This window comes from Bombus affinis, chromosome 3 (assembly GCF_024516045.1).
Source record: "Bombus affinis isolate iyBomAffi1 chromosome 3, iyBomAffi1.2, whole genome shotgun sequence".
Classification (NCBI taxonomy): Eukaryota; Metazoa; Arthropoda; class Insecta; order Hymenoptera; family Apidae; genus Bombus; species Bombus affinis.
In genome coordinates, this window is record NC_066346.1 from 1,932,442 (window position 1) to 1,956,186 (window position 23,745).

Sequence of the window (23,745 nt, forward strand, 5' to 3'; positions counted from 1 at the left end):
TAAAGGAATATACTATATATATATAAGGTAGGTATTGGTTTCGATAAGTAAATTAAAGATCTGTATAATTTTATTTTTTCAGCGTTGATGAAGTAAATAAAAAGAGAAGAAAGATCGTTAAGTATTACAAAACAGGTAGACTCTTTGTATAATGCAATTATAAATTAAATTTCAAGATCTTTTTTTAAAGATATTACAATAGATTAGGGGAAACGGAGGATAATATAAAATCTAAAAAAATGCATTGTATTTATAAATCCACTGAAACGAATTCATAAATGAAATATACTTGAAAACCTATCCATGACCGGAGCTATATTTGAAAAAGATTCAGCGTGAAGTTTAAAAATATAAAATATATAAAAAATAAACGATTGTATATCATCAACTTAAAATAAATAAACTCGAATATGTCAATCTCAATTTTATAAAACGCTAGAACATTTTTAGCTTGTTTAAGAAATGTCCTATAACGTGGGTGTCCTATAAAATGTGCTAACACGTAGAAAAGGAATAGCCATACAGAATAAGAAAAATCAATGCAAATGAAGCAATCACTTTATTATCTTCCTCAACGATTCCATATTTCAGATACATTCTACATATTTTACAATTTCACATTCAATATACTTCGCATTTTGGACTGTGCTCTTTCGATATTCACTTCAATATGTCATGGTACGGAGTATTTTAAATCTATTTAATCTCTGAACAAACGCCATCGCTTTTATTATACACTCATTCTTTATTCTTTCCCTTGTCCCTACTTTTCTATCTCGCCAGTTTCTTTCTTATTTTACATTCGTCGAAACGCATCTCACGCATTCGCATACAGAATTTCGCATAACGTCTATTAAATATCATTCAAGAATGGAAAACCAAAGAGAGACAGGTGCGATACAGATCATGACACGCTCTTACATAATATCTCTATTACAACTTCATTTTGATATAATACCTAGCAGAAGCTGCCTTACAATCGATTAAAATCCATCGTTATAGCTCTCGGAGAAAAAATTCGAGATTCGTTATTGTTACGCTATTGCTGCACTTCGAATACGTTTTTCTACTTTTTCACTTTTCATTGTAAAACAATAAAAATCAAAACATGTACCGCCTCGTTGCGAACAGTCTCGTATGGCCCAGTCAATGTTGGTTTTCGTTTTCTTTTTTTTTTCGCGCTTTTTTTTATATTTTGTATTTTTTTGTTTACTTTCTCTTTATTCTGGCTAAAATCTATTTCAAGATTTGACAAAAACCGATACCGCGATGCAATTCGAGTGTCATGTCAAATGTTCAGAGAACAACGTGTTTCAGACAGAGAGGTTATAGAGAGATGAATTCGGAAACTGTACAAATCACGTTTGGTCATGTAAAAAAAATCCATTTACATTAATTTTGACCGTTACGACATTATTAATGTAAAAGCATTTTATTTTACGCAAATGACTATGTTTTTGTTTGTTCTATATACAATTAATTATTAATTACTATTATCTTCAAGTTACCAATTTTTAATGTTTCTGAAACTATGCAAGATAAAAGAAAGCTTAATTAATTCACTGTAACTAGAATTTTACGTAACTTCCAGAAATAAGAGGATCTGTAGAGGATTAATAAGAATTGCATTATTTTCCTATGGATAAAATTACTATCGAGTCGTCCGCCTGTGAAGACCGTGTTGAGAATGATGTTGTTCATTGCGCGCAAGAGTCGACGACGACGACATCCGTAATACGGTGGCACCCGTCGACGATGCCTTGTCTACGCAGCACCGCGAAATACTTCATGTTCGCGTAACGCGAGTTGTGAAAACGTAAAAGTGACGAAATATATCGCGGTACATCAACATTTCTAGCCAAAATCTATGCGTTTCTTATAGCCATGGCTTCAGCGAAGGTAGCCGTAAGAGTTCGACCCTTTAATAAAAGGGAGTTGGCGATGAATGCGAAAATGATTATACAAATGGATGGCAAGAAAACACGATTTTCAACACTAAGACGCCAGGAAGTTGTAAGGAAATCGACAGAGAAAAATACAAAGACTTCACATTTGATCACTCTTATTGATCCTGCGACACAAATGACGATAATTATGCATCCCGAGAAGAGGTCTTCTACGATCTTGGTACGGATGTAATAGAAAGTGCCTTCGAGGGCTACAATGCCTGCGTTTTTGCTTATGGCCAGACAGGGTCTGGAAAGACCTTTACCATAATGGACACACCGGAAGCTCAAGGACTGATACCACGGATTTGTAATACGCTGTTTGCCAGAATGGCAGCTGGTAAAGAGAGCGGAGCGTCATACAGAACCGAGGTATCGTTCCTAGAAATACACAATGAAAGGGTGAGGGATCTATTGAAACTGGACCAGTCATAGTCCCATTCTCTCCGAGTGCGTGAACATCCTAAAAGAGGACCTTATGTGCAAGATTTATCAAGTCACCTCGCGTACGATTGTTCAAACATTCAGGAATGCATGATGAGAGGCAACGCGCACAGAACTACAGCAAGTACGAATATGAACGATGTGAGCAACAGAAGCCATGCAATTTTTACGATCACGTTCGTACAAGCTGGACTATCCGAAGGCAATATACCATCGAAAACCGTTTCGAAAGTGCATCTTATCGATTGGCTGAAAGCAAATATGCATATGCAACGGGTGCAACAGGTCAACGACTAAAAGAAGGTGCACACATCAATAAATCACTCGTAACATCAGGATCTGTAATATCGGCGCTTTCGGAAGTTAGTTCCACAGGCGACATGTCTTCCTCTTCTAAGCGTAATGTCTTTATACCTTATCGAGATAGCGTACTGACATGGTTGTTGAAGGACTCACTTGGAGCTAATTCGAAGACAATTATTATGCTCCTATTAGTCCGATTATAATTACGGCGAGACCCTTAGTACGCTCAGATACGCTAACAGAGCAAAAAATATTATTAATAAACCTATTATCACGATATGAGTATCAGTATTTTTACATTTTATTCTGTTTTGTTTTAATGCGATGATCTATCCACGTTTCTATCCATGAAATAGTATTGAAACACCTCCTAAACGAATACAAGTATGTATCTAGCACTTAAGATATTAGTCTGATAGCGGAGCAAGTAGTTTCAGCGTTCTTATGGTCAGACACTACTTATTTTGCCAGAGAATTCGCTTCTTTACCTATTCCTGTCTGCTTTTCTTGGGAAAAGAAATAGCAAGTAAATGAATCATAACTATGTCTAATTTTTAAAAGAGATAATATTCAATGTTTAAAAAAAATATAGATCGGATGTTTAATGAAATATAAAAGTCGAAGATGATTCAATTTTTTTCTCTCTACTTGTACTTCCCATCTTTTCCTAATCGTGGATATGCTACATAGTGACGTTTTTGATATTAATGAACAAACGTTTCGTGGACTTGCATAGTTTTAAAAACACCAAGGTGACAGTAGTTACAGTAGAATCACCCTGTACAATGTTTGATCGACAAACAACCAATGGACGGAAATGAAAGACAAGGTAAACTGTATAATTTGATAATGTTAGATTGTTTCCACTGCTATTGGACCGAACTAAAGTTTGTTTGCGTTAAATAATCTACTGGAATAAAAAGAGCTTATGAAGTAATTAAAGTAATATTTATGTAAGTAATTTTCCATTAAAAGGAAAGAATCGATTTTCTATAAAACACGAAAATTATGATATTTTTAATCATCGTTTAAAATATTAAAACTTGCATAAACAAATGTTTCCACCTAAATATTATATCAAAAAATTAAATACAACGATAAAACTATAAATATAAATTACACCTCAGTTTATAGAAATAATTAATTTTTCTTTAATTAACTGACAAATTAATACAGTTCACCCAATATTTTATCCTTTCTTTTTTTTCCTATAATGAAACAGACACCGTTAACAAATTGGATAATTTCAAGAATCCTCGTTCACGATAATGATATTTATCTGTCTAAACACTCGAATCGCGAACGCATTCGTAACATACATTATGTATAATATGTATGACTATTTATGAAATGTGACTAGCTTAAAATTATGATTATATGATCGATATCTATTGTCATAAACAACGGCGAACATTTATTTATACCATTGTATGTATATTCTTCACTGTACAGTTCTTTCTCACTGGAAACCAGTTATACTGTGCAATATTAAGCATGTGATTGTACAATCGTAACTGTGCGCAAATACCTCCAGTTCTCTGGACCACGTCTACACACAGAAGTTAGAAATCTTTCAAATACATAACAACTGCTAGAAATACATAGATATACAGAATGCTTCAAAGTAAACGTCACACAAAATAATTGCTAAATGAAACTTTTTCGTTATTTCTCTCTGTTACAAAGGGCATTCTGCTCTCGTTATTTTTTAATTTATTTAAAAGTTACTTCGTACGTGCTCTTTGTTTAATTCAATGTTTCGTTAAAATTGTTAATAATGTATCATTTTTATGAGAATTTCTTCTGTTATTAGGAACTAATAATTTTTCTTGTTTTCATTTAGCAACTATATATTTCACTTGTTTCGAAGCATCCGTTGGAAAGGGATCTCTAAAAATTCTTCAAAAAATACGATCAGTATGATATTTTCTTGAGTAGAAATCGGAATGCTGAAAAATGCTAACTAAATGTCATGGTTTTATTGCGATGTGCACGATTTTTAGAAATTCGCGAAAATTTTTATATAACAAAAATTTTGGAAGATCCTTCCGCACCAAAATTATTTAACAAAGTTAAACTATTTTAAGTGTTATCTCTTGTAAAATGTTTTACTTGATGCTTTCAATGAGAAGAATTATTTAAATATGGATCTATTCGATCAATCCATGTAAATTTAAAATTTAATATGAAATCCTAACGTCAGTAGGTGTAGTATGTGATATGCATTTCTAATATCTACTTTCGTAATATGTAAGTCAAAATCTATTTTTTCAATCGAATTAGTAATCAATCCTGACAAATAATTTTTGCATCTAAATTATGATTTTCAATGTGGATAAGAGACATGTAAAATATTTGTTTCGAAACTTTTTAAACTGTGTAATAAAATTTGGAACTTCATAATAGAATTGATAGAATTTGATCATCACAATAGAATTTGAAGTTCCTTCTATCTTGGAACGAAATATTTTTAATGTAAAAAAATCCACAATAAAAATATCATAATTTTTATATTATGAAAACAAACAGATTTTTTCTTTTATTTCGACTAAAGCACATTTCACATATTACACTGTTATATTGAAAATGCTTTAATAAACTAGGAAATCTAATTATTCCTCAAAGTTAAAACTAACGATCTCGCGGAAGTAAATGTAACTATCAATTTAATTTAAATCTAAAATGTAATCATACTACGATTCTTTTCTACTATGCAGAAAGGATTTTTCAAAATCTGTCGAATTAAAATTCTTAAATTTTAACTATAGTCATCATCGACAATAACGTCACGAAATTGCTAACCATAACAACTTGGTTCCCGAAAATACCATTCAAATGAAGCTACTCATAATCTGATTGTATCGATTCAAATACGTCTTGAACAAATTCTAGAAGCCAAGTTACCTTCAATGCAATCCTTTCTTCAATATTTCGTACTATATTCTACAGATAAAATATTTATTCATGATCTAGCAATTACGGCAGTGATAAGTGTCGAAAATTGCTATTGGTTAATAACAATTATCTATGGCTTTTGGAGCTGTCCAACTAAAACTGTAATTCAAGGTACAATCGTTTATAGTAATTTTCATCTAGACGATATGTACATCTACATATAGCTTTTAAAACGTTCTGCTTTCTCTAACATTTCCATTTTACATTCAACAATTCCTTCGTTAAAATTCTATTTCCATTTATTGTTTAATATATAATAATTTCTTTCATTTTCCTCTTTTTTTTTATCTTCATTATTTCTGTTTTTCTTTTGGCACCTACGTGAACAGAAAATTTAGAAAAACTTCACGAGGTAAGAAGTTGGACAGCCTTGCATGAGATTCTAACAATCGTACAATCTAAACTGTGAACAATATCTTTTCTCTTTCCCTTTCATAAAATGTTCATCTCTTGTATCAATCATTGACTTGACATCGGTGTCTATCTATTACACAGATACAATACTTGATCGCCCTTAATAAATTATGACAGTGTTCATTTTTAATGTTAAAAAATCAAATGAAACGCTATACATACAACAATTAGCTTATAGTGAACAATTTAAAAGATATCGTGTTAAAGAATGGTTCGCGTGACTGTGTAATTATCGTTTGATGCACAGTCGAGACTTAAACAATATATGTATATATCACTTAATTTGATACATGAATTTCTAGTTAAATTGCACTGAATGTCTCAATAGTAGCTGCGCATTAATGACTACAGATAAATGCAACAAATATGCAGAAGTAATGAGTACAATTGAATAATGTAACCATAAGACGTTAATCTAGAAAATGTTAATACGTTATCGCTCGACACATTCAAACGTAAATCACTTTTCCGATAGTGAGTCATTCCGCAATAAATCGTGCAAGATTTGCTTCCATGGTCGCGGTGCTATTTTATAACTCACGACATTTATTGACAACAGTTTCAAAAAACAAATTCATACAAAAGTTTGATCTTCTATAAACTTCTATATATTTCTTTAATTAATTAATTAATTAAAAGACAGATATATTATGAAATCAAATATTTTTATTGCATATTTCAACAAAGACTTTGATTGATCTATTTCGATTTTATTCTCCGAAACTTTTACTCTTTCTCGCGTTTAAAAATGTTCAAAGCAGAAAATCGAACTTTCCCAGAAGTTATTTTTTGAAGTTATAAATAAATATAGAGAGCTAAAAGAAATGACGACAGTAAGTGGTTTTAATACGTTTGAATGTTTGAGGACAATTACGATAACACATTTTACGACAAATAATTTACATAAAAAAAGAAGGAATTATATATATGCATATGTATCTTCGAGCGAAAATTAATAGAAAAATAATATGGATATTTAAATGTTCATTATGAATACGTACTAACTATAGTCGAACCTTTAGCTCTTCCATTCTTTGCCGTATTCTTCGCCGCATTTCCTTATATCTGAAAATTCAGACAAAAAAGAGAATATAATTTCAATATATTTCACTTTAATTAACTCTTTATTTCCTAATTTAAATAATAAATTCATTTATTTTGAAAGATTTCAAGATGGATATTAATACAGAAATATAAGAGGACAGTATTTTTTAAAAAATAAATCTTTAGATAAATAAAACGTGTCTAAAATATTCGAATAAAATAATCAAAATTAAGAATTATGTACATATTTAAAAAGACATACTTTTCTTTTAGAAGAAGAATCTGACGCTCCTCTTCGTAATAATAACGCTGCAATATACCGTGACACTCTACCAAAGAGAGATTAAGAAATTGCGCAACGTCAGAGCTAATTTCCGGAGTCGACAATTTGTCTACCAAAAAAAGTCGCGCGACATTTTCGTGCGGACCTAATACTACGCGAACTTCCAGCGGATATTCATCGTCTCTTAATCTTCTTTGCTCTATAAAAGAGAAAATTATCTTTCTCAAATAGTGATTAAGAGTAGATATGTGTTTCCTAAAATAATTTAACTCACCGCCATTATCGCGGACGACGAACAACGCAAAATTATCTGGTTTAGCATCAACTTTATATTTGTCTAACATAAGGTTGATAACTTCCTGAGTATTTACTAAACTTGTAATCCAAACGGACATTTGAGATCCATGCGGGGGTGTAAAAAAACTGGTTTCACGATTATAAAAATGTCCGTTAATTGAACAACGACGCCGTAGTCGACTACGTGATTGTCGTCGACCACCCGGGCGACGTCTAATTGCGGTGGATCCTTGTTTTCGTCGTAAAACTACGCCATCCAGCTAGAACGTATTACAGATATGCATATACAGGGAGAATAATAAATTCAAGACTATAATTATTAAATACCTCTAGTCCACTGTCGGTTGACATTGTCATGTTATCATCTTCTCTAAATTGTAGAGAATTTACAGAATCTGTATCGCTATCAGTTCGATGTCTTTGAAGGCAATCAGGTCCGGACATCGATCGATTTAAGCCTTTTTCTATCCAACTGTCATCAGTGCTAATAGATCTATTACCGGACATATTTTTCTCCAAGTTATCGAAGTATTCTACCCTTCGAAGCGTTCCATTTCGATTTGGTGTGCCATGGTAAATAGGCGTATCGGTACTGGAAGAACTACCTATACTGTGCGTTGGTGTACTAGTTACGCTACTATCGTTACCACGATTGCTTTGATGGTTCGGACTATCTGCTTCTGAATTTTCGCGAGAATCAGATCTATCAAAACTGGATTGAGAGGAAAGAGGCAGTGGGTCGGAAGTGGTTTGCGAACTAATCGAAGGTAGATTTTCGGGCATCGTTTGGTATAATTTTTTTCCATCTTCAATTTTACGTTCAACCTGGATAATTAAAAATCAGATAAAAATAAATAAAATGAAAAAGATTTAATAATCAGAAATTTTAATAACCTATATATTACCTGAAGAAGCTCATCTATTTCGTCCCACTCCATGTTCTTAACGTCTAGTTTCATTGGTAAAGTGAGGCTCTTAAGATGATCAGGTGAGGTTGGTACAGACTTTGTTTCAGTTTCTGCGTCTTGTTCACAAGTTTCTTTTACACAATCTTCCTCTTTTTCTTCATCTTCTATACTCTATTGGCAGAATTTACAAGATATACGAACATATAAAATATTTTAAGTATACCTTTTCATATAAAAATATATACACACATCAGAAACACTACGTCTACAAGAATTTCTATTACGAGCTGTAACTACTGTGCGTTGATCATCATCTTCTTTCAAATGAATCACTCCTCTGACACCCCAATAAATACGAAGTGCACCTTCCAGTATCAATCTTCCATTAACCTGTTAAAAAATGATATTAATTATATGTTGATCTATATTTTCTTAAGCATAAATATAAGATAAATACCTCACGGCTTCTTATTCCACCACTTTTGCCTTCATAATACTGGTTGAAAACCTTCAACTTTGATTCTAAGTGTGATCTAAGTATGAAAAATTATAACAATATAAAACTTAATGTAATAATATGTTTAATAGTATGGTATTAAATAAAACACATTGTCTTGAACTATATACCTGGGTAATGATGGCCGAGCTTCTTTTTTCCCAAAACTTGTATGTGATTCAACTCTTGTTCCATGACCAAACAATTGTGGCCCAAAAAGAGCTCCGTAACATGGTACATGACAATATGGTACACCTTTATGCTACATAATAGTTTTTAAAAAGAAAATATAAATTTTTTTGTACAAATATTAAGTAAAAGTTAACAGTAATACATTAAAAATGAAATATTTAAAGTGATGACACAAAATTAGATAGATTAAATATTTAAATATGACTAATAATATTACAATATTTAATTAACAATTTTATAAAATATGCAATGTTGTACCTCTGCATGCTGGCCTGGATTTAAGCGTTTCCCACATTCTTCGCATCTTAAACATTCTGGATGCCAGTCATATCCCAATGATTGCTTGCGTTCAGCTAAAGTCACAGTTTTTCAAAATATTTTGTAAAAAATAAACAAATATATTTATTATCTATTTGTACAAAATACTCTTTATTTGTAAAAATTTACAAAAAAGCACATATAATTTTATAATCAGTTAAGATTTCACTAATCCTTTAATAAATATATTTTCTTAAGTTTTATTTAATACATGCATTTTGGTTTTATAAATAATAAATTATTAACGTATAAATTGGCATATTAAAATACCTGTTTAAATTAGTATATAAAATATGTAAACAAATTTTTATGTTCACCTGAAGTTTTTTTTTTTTTTTTTTTTTTTTTTTTTTGATATTTCAAATATTAAAACCGTTACTTTAAACGTTTAAAATATTAAAATATTAAAAACGACAATAAATAATCTTTTAATTTAAAAAATAATTTTTAATAATAACAAAGAGCTTGGTTAAAATGCAGAAAAATAATAATAAAATAATATTTCTAATAAAATATATACAAGTAACATGACAGTTATACAGACAAAAAATTGATCAACTCATTATAATGACAGGAAACGGTACTTGTCAAAATTATTACGCCTTTTTAATATATGCGAAGATTGAAACTAACCGAAATATACTGGTTTCCCACATTTATGGCACTTCCACATGACGGCAGACTCTTGTAATATCCATAAAATAATAGAAATTAACTCTGACGAGATTCTAATCCATTTTGTTTATACTATATGAATAGGCCTATTGAAAATGACATGCGGGTTAATTAAAGATGTTACTAGTAAGGCAACCTTCGCTTCGATAATAAATAGTTCCTCTGCGTGTTCGAAAACTTATCAAACACTTCATTTACATTTTTTTACTAAAATCATAGAGTACAAAATAGAAAGGAAACTGAAAGTATTAAGTGATCGTACACCATTCGTTCATGGATCTTTATTAAATATTCTGATATTTGGATAACTTTACAATTTAAGTACTCTATTAAAGAATTATGTGAAACATTTTTAAGTAATATATTTCTTCTCTTATTTATTAATTGTAAATAGTAACATATACAAATACAACGTAGAATTGATTAATCGGTAGTGAAACTATATTATATACATAGTTACATTATAAATTACATTATTACAAGTACAAAATACATGCTTCGATTCTTGCTTTCTAATGCATTAATATTATAACCTTTATTTGCAACTTTTATAGCACTTTTATTTGGAGCATATTACATAATTCACATTATATTATAAATTACTAATTATTACAAATACATGAAAAAAACTATATTGTTCATTATGGCGAGTTTTTATATTCATATGGTATTTACATAAATTAGGGATCCCGCTTTCTTAAACTCATCAAGTGTTTGAAATAATATATTATAACTTCAACAATTTGTTATTTCATGAATAATTGTTTAGAATTTTATTGAAAGTTGATTGTATTTCTAGTAGTCTCTTTTTAAAATATATATATTTGGTATATGAAATATAGTATGATAATTATTATAAATAACAAACTTTATTTTTAAAACAATACAAAAAATACTGTTTAAAAGTATTAATAAATTTGTCAAAAATTGATTTGGAAAATAAGGAAACTTTATAGATATAAATCAATTCCAAATATTTCTTTTAGTAAAGCCAATACATAAAACTTTTAATGTTAAATATCCTGTTGATAATGATTCGATCATGATAAGTAATATATTTCGTTCAAGAAGATAATTCAAATTTGATCATAGTGATAAGTATCATCCTTTATATTCTTTTCATGAGGACTGCCATGTTGGCGCGCTTAAATTTAATGGAAAATTCGTAATCATACCGGCTTTTTGAAACGAGGAATTTATGTATATCATTTTTATTCCTTGATAAAAATACGTATTTGAAAAGTTAAATAGTTGAGAACGTATAAAATATTCACGTAAATGTTATTATTATTAAAAATATAAAAGTTTAACTATTACGTTAAGTTTGTTGGCAAGAATTTTGAATTGCTCAATTTGTGCGGTTTTATCAAGAAAGTGGAGGTTAACCGTTACAAGTAAATAAAATGATACAGATGAATAAAAAAGGATGCAAAGAATTGCTAATGCAAAGAATGTTCTTAGCTATAATCTCCAGTATAACAGTACAATTTTTACTTGTGACTTGCTTACTTTTAATTACAAATTTAAATACAGATTATATGTCATGGATTCAAAACACATGGACAGCGATAACCTCTTTTCAAATGTGGAGTTATTTCTGTGTTCTTGCTACCGTTACATTTTTTCAAGGAGTTATTTGTAGCAAAAGTTACTCTAACATTCCACCCTACTCAAAAAGTAGGTTTATTAAATTTTTTCGGATATTCACATATCAAAATATTTTGATGGGTATCCTGCACATTATCATTGGTGGTCTCCTTGTTTGGTTGCATTTATCAATCAAAGGAGGCAAATATGGTTTTTTAATGACAGAATGTAACATAATTTATGGAATGTGTTTAATGGAAGAACATTTCTTTTTATTCTTAAGTGGATTTTGGAGTGGATTATATTTCTTCTTGAAGATTAGTATCTTTCATATGAAATATTTAAAATTTCCTATCATATCTTCATCAAAGCTTTTCCGATTTAAAGTGGGAATCAGCGCCCTGCTTCCATCATTAATGGCTGAATGCATATGGCCTACTCTATATTATTTAATTGGTTATTATTTCTTGGGTCCTTATTGTTGTTATACAATATTATTTTTGTCATCCTTACAATTAGAAAGTGAACCATTGAGTAGCATTCCTAGCTTGCTAAATCTGTCATTGATTTTTCAATTATGGTTGTACCAGCTGATGTTTGTATTAACAATTAACAGTATGTACTTACTATTTGAAATATATTTGACAGAATGGGTTCCTTTTGAATTCAAACAGAGTAATGTATTTAATACTGCTGAATCTGGATTGACACTTCTTGATGCATTATCTACCGACAAAGTGCCAATAATGCAACATTTAGGCTATTTAGATTTAATTACAATAGCACAAAAGGATCAAGCAAGAAGAGGTGTATTATTTACACTCAGTCAACCTGGGGGTCATCCTTACAATTGGAACTGTGTTGTAGAAAAATGTACTGGTCTCATCAAAAAATTTTCTGATGATCTTAGCACAGCATGCATTAAACCTCAGGAACCAAAACTACCTCTTGGTGTTCCAAGTTCAACAATGACAGATGTTAGTGCATTTCAGAAACAATATATATATCGTATGCGCAATTTACTAAAAGAAGAAGTACAAACCTGTACAGAACAAATTAATATAAAAAAAGATGTTGACAATGAACTGTTTATTCAAAAATTCATAAAAACAAGATGGAACAACTTCCTTGCATACTTACTTTCTAAACCACTTATTTCATATGTTTTTGGTGAAATAGAGGGTGGTAAAGTGTGTCATATTTTATTTAATGGACAGACGATAATCTGGGCTGCGGATGCAATTTCATCTCTAGCTGTATTATCATTAAATGAAGATTCTTATGGAATTGCTCAAAAAGATCTACCACTTATAATCAATACTTTACTTGCATTGAAGCAAGCTCTTGATAAATTACAAAAATCAAATATTATGACAAAGAAACAACATGGAGATGATAAATTTATTAAACAAATCTTTCATTCTTTACGTGCTGCGGCAAAACGAAGTCTTTATAGAATAGTTACATGTTTTGAAATTTATATAGGAGATTTAGGATTAGAAACAACAACAGTGGAACAGTTACATAGTTTTCTTGCTTATAGGGAATAAATTCTCATCGTTCATTGTAAACTTTGATGTATGTATATATATATAAATAACTTTTACTTGTATCTACATAAAATATTTTTTGGTATCAAAATATGTCAATGATTGTAAGATTATTTTTGTAATTGTTATATTTATATACACAAACAAATTATACTTGTGATTAATCTTTCCTATCTTTTCTATTTAACTTTACTTAACTGTGGTTTACTGTATAGGAAACTAATTATAAGTTTAAGATTGTAAATGCGCTGAAATAATTTGTAAAATGTGGCAATAAATTATTTTTCAAACATCTATAATTATTCGATCAATGTATTTTAAAAAAATGTTTTGTGATGGTCATATTGCAAAAACATTTAAAAATTACGTAAAAAATAACGTCATTTTTATTACAATAAAATAATTACATCTTCTTCAAAGCTTGTACAACACTTAGATTATGAAACAATTTATCTCTCAATACAAACCAAGACTTTGATTGTATTTCTTGCAATGTGTCTAAATAATTTCTTAACGTTTCGTCTTCTGTTATTGTCGTCCCGTGGCATTTCAAAAATACGGCTAGGTAAGCTTGTGCTAATTCAAAATCCATTTTCTTTTCTATCATATGATATATCATTTTCATAAACTGAAGTAATAAAGTATTTGATGTTCTTTCATCCGCTGAAAGTGATTGAATTTCGAAATCGATAAAGCTAGGATTCATATTTTTTAATTTTTTAACAACTTCTTCAAATTCTGAATCTTTCATAGACAGTAAGGATTTGGCAAACAAAGTAAGATTTTGTAACTCAGGATGAATAATCAGTTTCTTATTGACTTCGGTATCTTTAACACCCGAAAGGTCAAATTTCAATTCTAAAGACGGAATCGTTGGCAGAAAGAAAGGTGCACTCTCCGGTGCCTTTGGCGGTTCTTTCGGCTTGTTCTTTTTTTTTATAATATCGATATTTAACAGATTCTGCCACCTCGAGTGTGGTAAACCGGACATTGTAATAAGACCCTCCTGAAGTTGTGCTGGAGAAACATAATCCAATTCTGGTTCAGTAAGTTCATCTTCATTAATATCAGTAACTTCCATTATTGAGCCAGGTAGACCGATCGTTGGAATCGGATCGTCTTCGTTTACTCCTTTCAAAGAAATGTGGGAATACAAGGTACGGTTTGACCATAAATATATACCTAAGTTACATACATGTATTGTAGCAAGAAATTCACCAGTAGGTGAAAAACTTAATGACGTGCATGCTTCTGGTACCTAAAACGTTACATTCAGTTAATATTTTTAAATTAGATCAATAATTAAGTTTTACTAACATATATTATATATACCCGAAAAATGTCTATTAAATTAGAGGAAGGAATATCCCATATTCGAATTGTACAATCCATAGATGCTGTTACTAGCCATCTAGAGTCAGGGTTAAAACATGCGTCTGTTAATCGCGCTTGATGTCCTTCAAAACGTCGGACAATTCTTTTAGTGTCAAGATCTACTAATATAATAGTAAAATCTTCCAATGCTACAGCTATAAGGGAACTATCATTATGATATCGTAACCATTCAACTGGTTCATCCAATATCACTTTTGTTACTGGTTCAGTATCTCCTTAAAATTATAATATGCAATTAATTATATTTTCACATGTGTATCATAAAATATAGTTATTTCTTTACCTGCTTTTGGTTTAAATCTCCAAAACTTTATAAATGCATCTCTGCCAGCAGTGATTACAGTTTGATTTAAAAGATCTACCATTACACCTTTCACAGGACCTTGATGTGCTCCTTTATTAGTACCATAGCTAGCTCTGTGAATTCCTGATTGTATATTAAATCTTTCTACATGGCCACTATTATATCCTATAACAACAAAATCTCCACATTTTGTTATAGATACACAAGTTGCAATAATGTTACGATTGCTTTTAAACTTTTCTAGGATTAATTTGTGTTCTCCCATTTTTGTCTTATTAGAAGACCAAGTAGTGACTGTACCCAAACCAGAATGTGTTGCTGCAATGTTATCCCATTCTTTTTCTCTTGTTGACTCTATAGCAAAATTAGTAATTGGTGGCATTAATAAAGGATCCTCAATAAGTCTTCCTCTTTTCTTTGCAGCTTTTCTGTTGAATGATGCTCTTCCAAAGCTTTTATTCAACATTTCCGTAATTGTGGAAAACATCCTCAAAGAAGAATCACTTCCAGCTGTTAATATATTATTACCTTCATCTCCATAAAAACGTACAATATTAGGAGGTTCTGAATGACCTTCTCTAATTCTTAAAAGTCTTCCAGCTCCATCAGCTAAGTCAAATATCCATAACTTTATAGAATTGTCGGAAGAAGAAGATACTAACAATGGTTCATTGGGTAAATATTTTAGTCCTGTTACACCCTTAAAATGAGCTTTAAGGAGTTGGCTTTCTACTTTACGTTGTTCTAAGTTCCAAAATACAATGTGACCCTCTAAACTTCCTGTGGCCATTATTGGATGCTCGTCTGTTCGGAAACTAATGGATATTACACAACCCCAATCTTGTACTAATTCAAAAAGTGTTTCATCAAGCTTCAAATTATGTAATATAATTCTTCCATCTCTTAAACCTATTGCTGCAACGTCTATTGCAGGTGCCTGTTCAAGTGCAGTTACTGGTGTATTCCAGCCTTTAAACGTGTAAATTAATTTTAGAACTCTCAAATTCCATAACTGCAGTTGACCTTGTTCACTTCCAAGTAATATTTTGTTTATATAGGTGTTAGGATGTATTATTGTTGTAATTTTGAAATGTTTCTCACTGAAATCAAGTTCTGTTATCAGCTCTTCTGTATTAATATTCCACAGTTTAACAATGTTGTTCTCATCAATAGATACTAAACAAAGACCAAAAGGTAACAGAATATGCACTGTGTAATCATGTCCTTTATAAGTATGTCTTAACTCTCCTCCTCTCCGCCAAGCGTATATTTCTTTTCCACATGCTGTAAAAGTGTGATAAGGGTCTCCCGCGAGACATGTAATTTCACCTGGATGCGTTTTTGATACGTTAAGAAGCGTGAAATGTGTACAGCTGTACGTAAGAAACGTATCACCGACGCATGTTATTATAAGATTGTCTTTTCGCCTTGTAATATATCTTGTTATAAGAGGAATGTGATTACTGACATATCCTAATGCGCGATTTTTGAAAAATATTTTACTGTGTTCCATTGTCTTTCTTTACTTTACGTCGAAACTGATGCTTATATACACTTAAAGAATAAGGTTAGAATACACAGCCATGCTTTTGAGATAATATACCTATGAGTGCGTCCATGTTGGAAAGCATAAACTATGTTTTTAATGAGAGTGACTTTTACTGTTTGAAGATTTTGTTTTTGATACGTATATTTTAAATTTATATAAACTTCATTTATAAATTATAGAGTTACAGTATAATTTAATTTTCTATGTAATGCAATAAAAAACAAATATTATGCAATGTTAATTAGATTTTGTTGAAACGTACATAAAATAAAGAAACAAAAATTAAATAATATAATTAAATTAAATAATATATTAATAATTATATTAATAATTATATATATAATAATATTATAATAATAATATAGTAATATATAATATAATAATAATAATATATAATATTATATATATAATATATATATATATAATATATAATAGAATGATATAATAATATATTAATAATTATATTAATAATTATATATATAATAATATTATATTAAATAATATAATTTCTTATTTATTTGAAGCAATCATTAGTATAATTATTTGCTTGGACGAAACAAAGCTAAAATTTTTATATTTTTGTTACAGCAGTGATTTAACAATTTGTAGAAAAAATTGTTTTGTATTTATAATATTCTTAAATATGTTGCAACAAGTACATAAGTAACAATTAATTTATTAAATGAAGTATTAATAAATAGTAAAATTAAGTTCTTATATAGGTAAGGAATGGAGTAGGAAAACAATTGTTAATACTAAGTATTTTTTTTATAATTTCGTTTCAGTTATCCGTCATTTCCACGGGTTCATATAAATCATTTGTATGCTAATATACATTACATATATGTATAAAACATAGTGTCTATTCTATAAAATCAAATACTTTTTATAACAAATATGTATGTTAATATTAGCGAGTACTAAATACAATTTAATAACAAATACGATGAAGTAAACTCACATACAACTTTAAAACGATTGTATATTACTACCTATCAAATATTATATATAATATAAGATGTAACTGTATTAAATTACAATTAATAACACTTAGATAATATTATCTACAAATTTTTCGGAAAAAAAGTACAATTATTGTATATTGATACGTGATATATGGATAAATAATATACTATATGTATATATGTATGTTTAAAAAATATATCATATAAATAATATAAATATATATTACAAAAATTGAAAGAAAAATATATGTATGTATAATTGACTATAGGTAAATAGTAAATAATTAATGTTACATTGTTAACTCTCGGTTATTCAATTATTTACAAATGAATAAGATATCTATTTCTTATGGAAGCTTATCATTCTTATATAATTTTTACATCCACGAATAAGATTTTTCTTAGCGTATTTTTTTTTTTATAACGAATTAGGAAATTGTTGGTATAACATTAAATTTAATGTGGTTTATTTCATATGAAAGTGTTTCATGTTCCCATAATTACGTATTTTTAATTCTTGTTCTATACTACCTGCAAACATTATTAAATTTATTTTGATGTTAAACAATTTTTTATGCGTTTGATTAAATTTTCTTCTACTGAGTCAAGCGATTGTAATTAGAAATACGAAATGTTTTGTCAAATTAATAGAAACTGAAAAGGAAGATAATATTTAGAATAAATATAAATTCTGAATCTTTCATAGACAGTAAGGATTTGGCAAACAAAGTAAGATTTTGTAACTCAGGATGAATAATCAGTTTCTTATTGACTTCGGTATCTTTAACACCCGAAAGGTCAAATTTCAATTCTAAAGACGGAATCGTTGGCAGAAAGAAAGGTGCACTCTCCGGTGCCTTTGGCGGTTCTTTCGGCTTGTTCTTTTTTTTATGATATCGATATTTAACAGATTCTGCCACCTCGAGTGTGGTAAACCGGACATTGTAATAAGACCCTCCTGAAGTTGTGCTGGAGAAACATAATCCAATTCTGGTTCAGTAAGTTCATCTTCATTAATATCAGTAACTTCTATTATTGAGCCAGGTAGACCAATCGTTGGAATCGGATCGTCTTTGTTTACTCCTTTCAAAGAAATGTGGGAATACAATACACTCATAGGTATATTATCTCAAAAGCATGGCTGTGTATTCTAACCTTATTCTTTAAGTGTATATAAGCATCAGTTTCGACGTAAAGTAAAGAAAGACAATGGAACACAGTAAAATATTTTTCAAAAATCGCGCATTAGGATATGTCAGTAATCACATTCCTCTTATAACAAGATATATTACAAGGCGAAAAGACAATCTTATAATAACATGCGTCGGTGATACGTTTCTTACGTACAGCTGTACACATTTCACGCTTCTTAACGTATCAAAAACGCATCCAGGTGAAATTACATGTCTCGCGGGAGACCCTTATCACACTTTTACAGCATGTGGAAAAGAAATATACGCTTGGCGGAGAGGAGGAGAGTTAAGACATACTTATAAAGGACATGATTACACAGTGCATATTCTGTTACCTTTTGGTCTTTGTTTAGTATCTATTGATGAGAACAACATTGTTAAACTGTGGAATATTAATACAGAAGAGCTGATAACAGAACTTGATTTCAGTGAGAAACATTTCAAAATTACAACAATAATACATCCTAACACCTATATAAACAAAATATTACTTGGAAGTGAACAAGGTCAACTGCAGTTATGGAATTTGAGAGTTCTAAAATTAATTTACACGTTTAAAGGCTGGAATACACCAGTAACTGCACTTGAACAGGCACCTGCAATAGACGTTGCAGCAATAGGTTTAAGAGATGGAAGAATTATATTACATAATTTGAAGCTTGATGAAACACTTTTTGAATTAGTACAAGATTGGGGTTGTGTAATATCCATTAGTTTCCGAACAGACGAGCATCCAATAATGGCCACAGGAAGTTTAGAGGGTCACATTGTATTTTGGAACTTAGAACAACGTAAAGTAGAAAGCCAACTCCTTAAAGCTCATTTTAAGGGTGTAACAGGACTAAAATATTTACCCAATGAACCATTGTTAGTATCTTCTTCTTCCGACAATTCTATAAAGTTATGGATATTTGACTTAGCTGATGGAGCTGGAAGACTTTTAAGAATTAGAGAAGGTCATTCAGAACCTCCTAATATTGTTCGTTTTTATGGAGATGAAGGTAATAATATATTAACAGCTGGAAGTGATTCTTCTTTGAGGATGTTTTCCACAATTACGGAAATGTTGAATAAAAGCTTTGGAAGAGCATCATTCAACAGAAAAGCTGCAAAGAAAAGAGGAAGACTTATTGAGGATCCTTTATTAATGCCACCAATTACTAATTTTGCTATAGAGTCAACAAGAGAAAAAGAATGGGATAACATTGCAGCAACACATTCTGGTTTGGGTACAGTCACTACTTGGTCTTCTAATAAGACAAAAATGGGAGAACACAAATTAATCCTAGAAAAGTTTAAAAGCAATCGTAACATTATTGCAACTTGTGTATCTATAACAAAATGTGGAGATTTTGTTGTTATAGGATATAATAGTGGCCATGTAGAAAGATTTAATATACAATCAGGAATTCACAGAGCTAGCTATGGTACTAATAAAGGAGCACATCAAGGTCCTGTGAAAGGTGTAATGGTAGATCTTTTAAATCAAACTGTAATCACTGCTGGCAGAGATGCATTTATAAAGTTTTGGAGATTTAAACCAAAAGCAGGTAAAGAAATAACTATATTTTATGATACACATGTGAAAATATAATTAATTGCATATTATAATTTTAAGGAGATACTGAACCAGTAACAAAAGTGATATTGGATGAACCAGTTGAATGGTTACGATATCATAATGATAGTTCCCTTATAGCTGTAGCATTGGAAGATTTTACTATTATATTAGTAGATCTTGACACTAAAAGAATTGTCCGACGTTTTGAAGGACATCAAGCGCGATTAACAGACGCATGTTTTAACCCTGACTCTAGATGGCTAGTAACAGCATCTATGGATTGTACAATTCGAATATGGGATATTCCTTCCTCTAATTTAATAGACATTTTTCGGGTATATATAATATATGTTAGTAAAACTTAATTATTGATCTAATTTAAAAATATTAACTGAATGTAACGTTTTAGGTACCAGAAGCATGCACGTCATTAAGTTTTTCACCTACTGGTGAATTTCTTGCTACAATACATGTATGTAACTTAGGTATATATTTATGGTCAAACCGTACCTTGTATTCCCACATTTCTTTGAAAGGAGTAAACGAAGACGATCCGATTCCAACGATCGGTCTACCTGGCTCAATAATAGAAGTTACTGATATTAATGAAGATGAACTTACTGAACCAGAATTGGATTACGTTTCTCCAGCACAACTTCAGGAGGGTCTTATTACAATGTCCGGTTTACCACACTCGAGGTGGCAGAATCTGTTAAATATCGATATTATAAAAAAAAAGAACAAGCCGAAAGAACCGCCAAAGGCACCGGAGAGTGCACCTTTCTTTCTGCCAACGATTCCGTCTTTAGAATTGAAATTTGACCTTTCGGGTGTTAAAGATACCGAAGTCAATAAGAAACTGATTATTCATCCTGAGTTACAAAATCTTACTTTGTTTGCCAAATCCTTACTGTCTATGAAAGATTCAGAATTTGAAGAAGTTGTTAAAAAATTAAAAAATATGAATCCTAGCTTTATCGATTTCGAAATTCAATCACTTTCAGCGGATGAAAGAACATCAAATACTTTATTACTTCAGTTTATGAAAATGATATATCATATGATAGAAAAGAAAATGGATTTTGAATTAGCACAAGCTTACCTAGCCGTATTTTTGAAATGCCACGGGACGACAATAACAGAAGACGAAACGTTAAGAAATTATTTAGACACATTGCAAGAAATACAATCAAAGTCTTGGTTTGTATTGAGAGATAAATTGTTTCATAATCTAAGTGTTGTACAAGCTTTGAAGAAGATGTAATTATTTTATTGTAATAAAAATGACGTTATTTTTTACGTAATTTTTAAATGTTTTTGCAATATGACCATCACAAAACATTTTTTTAAAATACATTGATCGAATAATTATAGATGTTTGAAAAATAATTTATTGCCACATTTTACAAATTATTTCAGCGCATTTACAATCTTAAACTTATAATTAGTTTCCTATACAGTAAACCACAGTTAAGTAAAGTTAAATAGAAAAGATAGGAAAGATTAATCACAAGTATAATTTGTTTGTGTATATAAATATAACAATTACAAAAATAATCTTACAATCATTGACATATTTTGATACCAAAAAATATTTTATGTAGATACAAGTAAAAGTTATTTATATATATATACATACATCAAAGTTTACAATGAACGATGAGAATTTATTCCCTATAAGCAAGAAAACTATGTAACTGTTCCACTGTTGTTGTTTCTAATCCTAAATCTCCTATATAAATTTCAAAACATGTAACTATTCTATAAAGACTTCGTTTTGCCGCAGCACGTAAAGAATGAAAGATTTGTTTAATAAATTTATCATCTCCATGTTGTTTCTTTGTCATAATATTTGATTTTTGTAATTTATCAAGAGCTTGCTTCAATGCAAGTAAAGTATTGATTATAAGTGGTAGATCTTTTTGAGCAATTCCATAAGAATCTTCATTTAATGATAATACAGCTAGAGATGAAATTGCATCCGCAGCCCAGATTATCGTCTGTCCATTAAATAAAATATGACACACTTTACCACCCTCTATTTCACCAAAAACATATGAAATAAGTGGTTTAGAAAGTAAGTATGCAAGGAAGTTGTTCCATCTTGTTTTTATGAATTTTTGAATAAACAGTTCATTGTCAACATCTTTTTTTATATTAATTTGTTCTGTAGAGGTCTGTACTTCTTCTTTTAGTAAATTGCGCATACGATATATATATTGTTTCTGAAATGCACTAACATCTGTCATTGTTGAACTTGGAACACCAAGAGGTAGTTTTGGTTCCTGAGGTTTAATGCATGCTGTGCTAAGATCATCAGAAAATTTTTTGATGAGACCAGTACATTTTTCTACAACACAGTTCCAATTGTAAGGATGACCGCCAGGTTGACTGAGTGTAAATAATACACCTCTTCTTGCTTTATCAATGCTTGCTTTATAATTCAATGTATTGCACTGTAATACATTGAATATATTACTTATAATATATTGAGTATATTCAATTTTGTTCGATAATGAATTTCGTTTTTATGATCAATAGGATTTGTTGCTTCTAGATAAAAAGACACGAGAGTCATAAACTGTAAAAATCATTTGATGAAGTAGAATTTTGTGTAAGTACTACTTGTAAAACATTTGTAAAGAACGATTTCATTGTGTTTTATGTTCTTATAATATCTTTGCGATAATACTACCGGGTACTACAAAGACACATTCTTCGTAATGCTGTACTTCGTTCAATTTAATATATGCGCGTCGAAAAAAATGTATATTTATTCTAAATATTATCTTCCTTTTCAGTTTCTATTAATTTGACAAAACATTTCGTATTTCTAATTACAATCGCTTGACTCAGTAGAAGAAAATTTAATCAAACGCATAAAAAATTGTTTAACATCAAAATAAATTTAATAATGTTTGCAGGTAGTATAGAACAAGAATTAAAAATACGTAATTATGGGAACATGAAACACTTTCATATGAAATAAACCACATTAAATTTAATGTTATACCAACAATTTCCTAATTCGTTATAAAAAAAAAAATACGCTAAGAAAAATCTTATTCGTGGATGTAAAAATTATATAAGAATGATAAGCTTCCATAAGAAATAGATATCTTATTCATTTGTAAATAATTGAATAACCGAGAGTTAACAATGTAACATTAATTATTTACTATTTACCTATAGTCAATTATACATACATATATTTTTCTTTCAATTTTTGTAATATATATTTATATTATTTATATGATATATTTTTTAAACATACATATATACATATAGTATATTATTTATCCATATATCACGTATCAATATACAATAATTGTACTTTTTTTCCGAAAAATTTGTAGATAATATTAT

At 29.8% G+C, this 23,745-nt stretch overlaps 5 protein-coding genes across 8 annotated transcripts in view; 3 read left to right on the top strand and 2 right to left on the bottom strand.

The window, feature by feature from the left end:
* Positions 1-540: 540 nt before the first annotated feature.
* Positions 541-23,745, bottom strand: part of LOC126914208 (uncharacterized) — a 29,399-nt gene continuing 6,194 nt past the window's right edge. Inside the window, exons 1-10 of one of the 4 annotated variants that reach the window (XM_050717834.1) lie at positions 10,234-10,457; positions 9,541-9,635; positions 9,222-9,352; positions 9,052-9,127; positions 8,844-8,984; positions 8,592-8,765; positions 8,014-8,511; positions 7,664-7,946; positions 7,369-7,588; positions 541-7,127 (exon numbers count right to left, since the gene is read on the bottom strand). In XM_050717834.1, coding sequence (XP_050573791.1) covers positions 7,067-7,127; positions 7,369-7,588; positions 7,664-7,946; positions 8,014-8,511; positions 8,592-8,765; positions 8,844-8,984; positions 9,052-9,127; positions 9,222-9,352; positions 9,541-9,635; positions 10,234-10,273 — 1,719 coding nt within the window. In that variant the 5' untranslated portion in view covers positions 10,274-10,457 and the 3' untranslated portion in view covers positions 541-7,066. Of the gene's footprint in view, positions 7,128-7,368; positions 7,589-7,663; positions 7,947-8,013; positions 8,512-8,591; positions 8,766-8,843; positions 8,985-9,051; positions 9,128-9,221; positions 9,353-9,540; positions 9,636-10,233; positions 10,458-23,745 lie in introns of those variants that run through there. The other 3 variants (XM_050717836.1, XM_050717835.1, XM_050717837.1) reach the window with 3 other exon arrangements.
* Positions 11,431-13,711, top strand: LOC126914207 (nucleoporin NDC1). Its single transcript, XM_050717832.1, has one exon. The coding sequence runs from the start codon at positions 11,679-11,681 to the stop codon at positions 13,410-13,412; it is 1,734 nt and encodes a 577-aa protein (XP_050573789.1). The 5' UTR covers positions 11,431-11,678; the 3' UTR covers positions 13,413-13,711.
* Positions 13,776-16,861, bottom strand: LOC126914199 (WD repeat-containing protein 36-like). Its single transcript, XM_050717818.1, has 3 exons — positions 15,091-16,861; positions 14,745-15,022; positions 13,776-14,670 (listed from the first exon to the last, which is right to left on the bottom strand). Exons 1-3 carry the CDS (start codon positions 16,622-16,624, stop codon positions 13,816-13,818), a joined length of 2,667 nt encoding a protein of 888 aa, XP_050573775.1. The 5' UTR covers positions 16,625-16,861; the 3' UTR covers positions 13,776-13,815.
* Positions 18,597-23,745, top strand: part of LOC126914198 (WD repeat-containing protein 36-like) — a 32,535-nt gene continuing 27,386 nt past the window's right edge. The window contains exon 1 of the mRNA XM_050717816.1: positions 18,597-18,744. The gene's annotated coding sequence lies outside the window, so the exon portion shown is untranslated. The remainder of the gene's footprint in view (positions 18,745-23,745) is intronic.
* On the top strand, positions 18,744-21,683 carry LOC126914197 (WD repeat-containing protein 36-like). The gene is made up of 3 exons (XM_050717814.1): positions 18,744-20,368; positions 20,437-20,714; positions 20,789-21,683. Exons 1-3 carry the CDS (start codon positions 18,835-18,837, stop codon positions 21,641-21,643), a joined length of 2,667 nt encoding a protein of 888 aa, XP_050573771.1. The 5' UTR covers positions 18,744-18,834; the 3' UTR covers positions 21,644-21,683.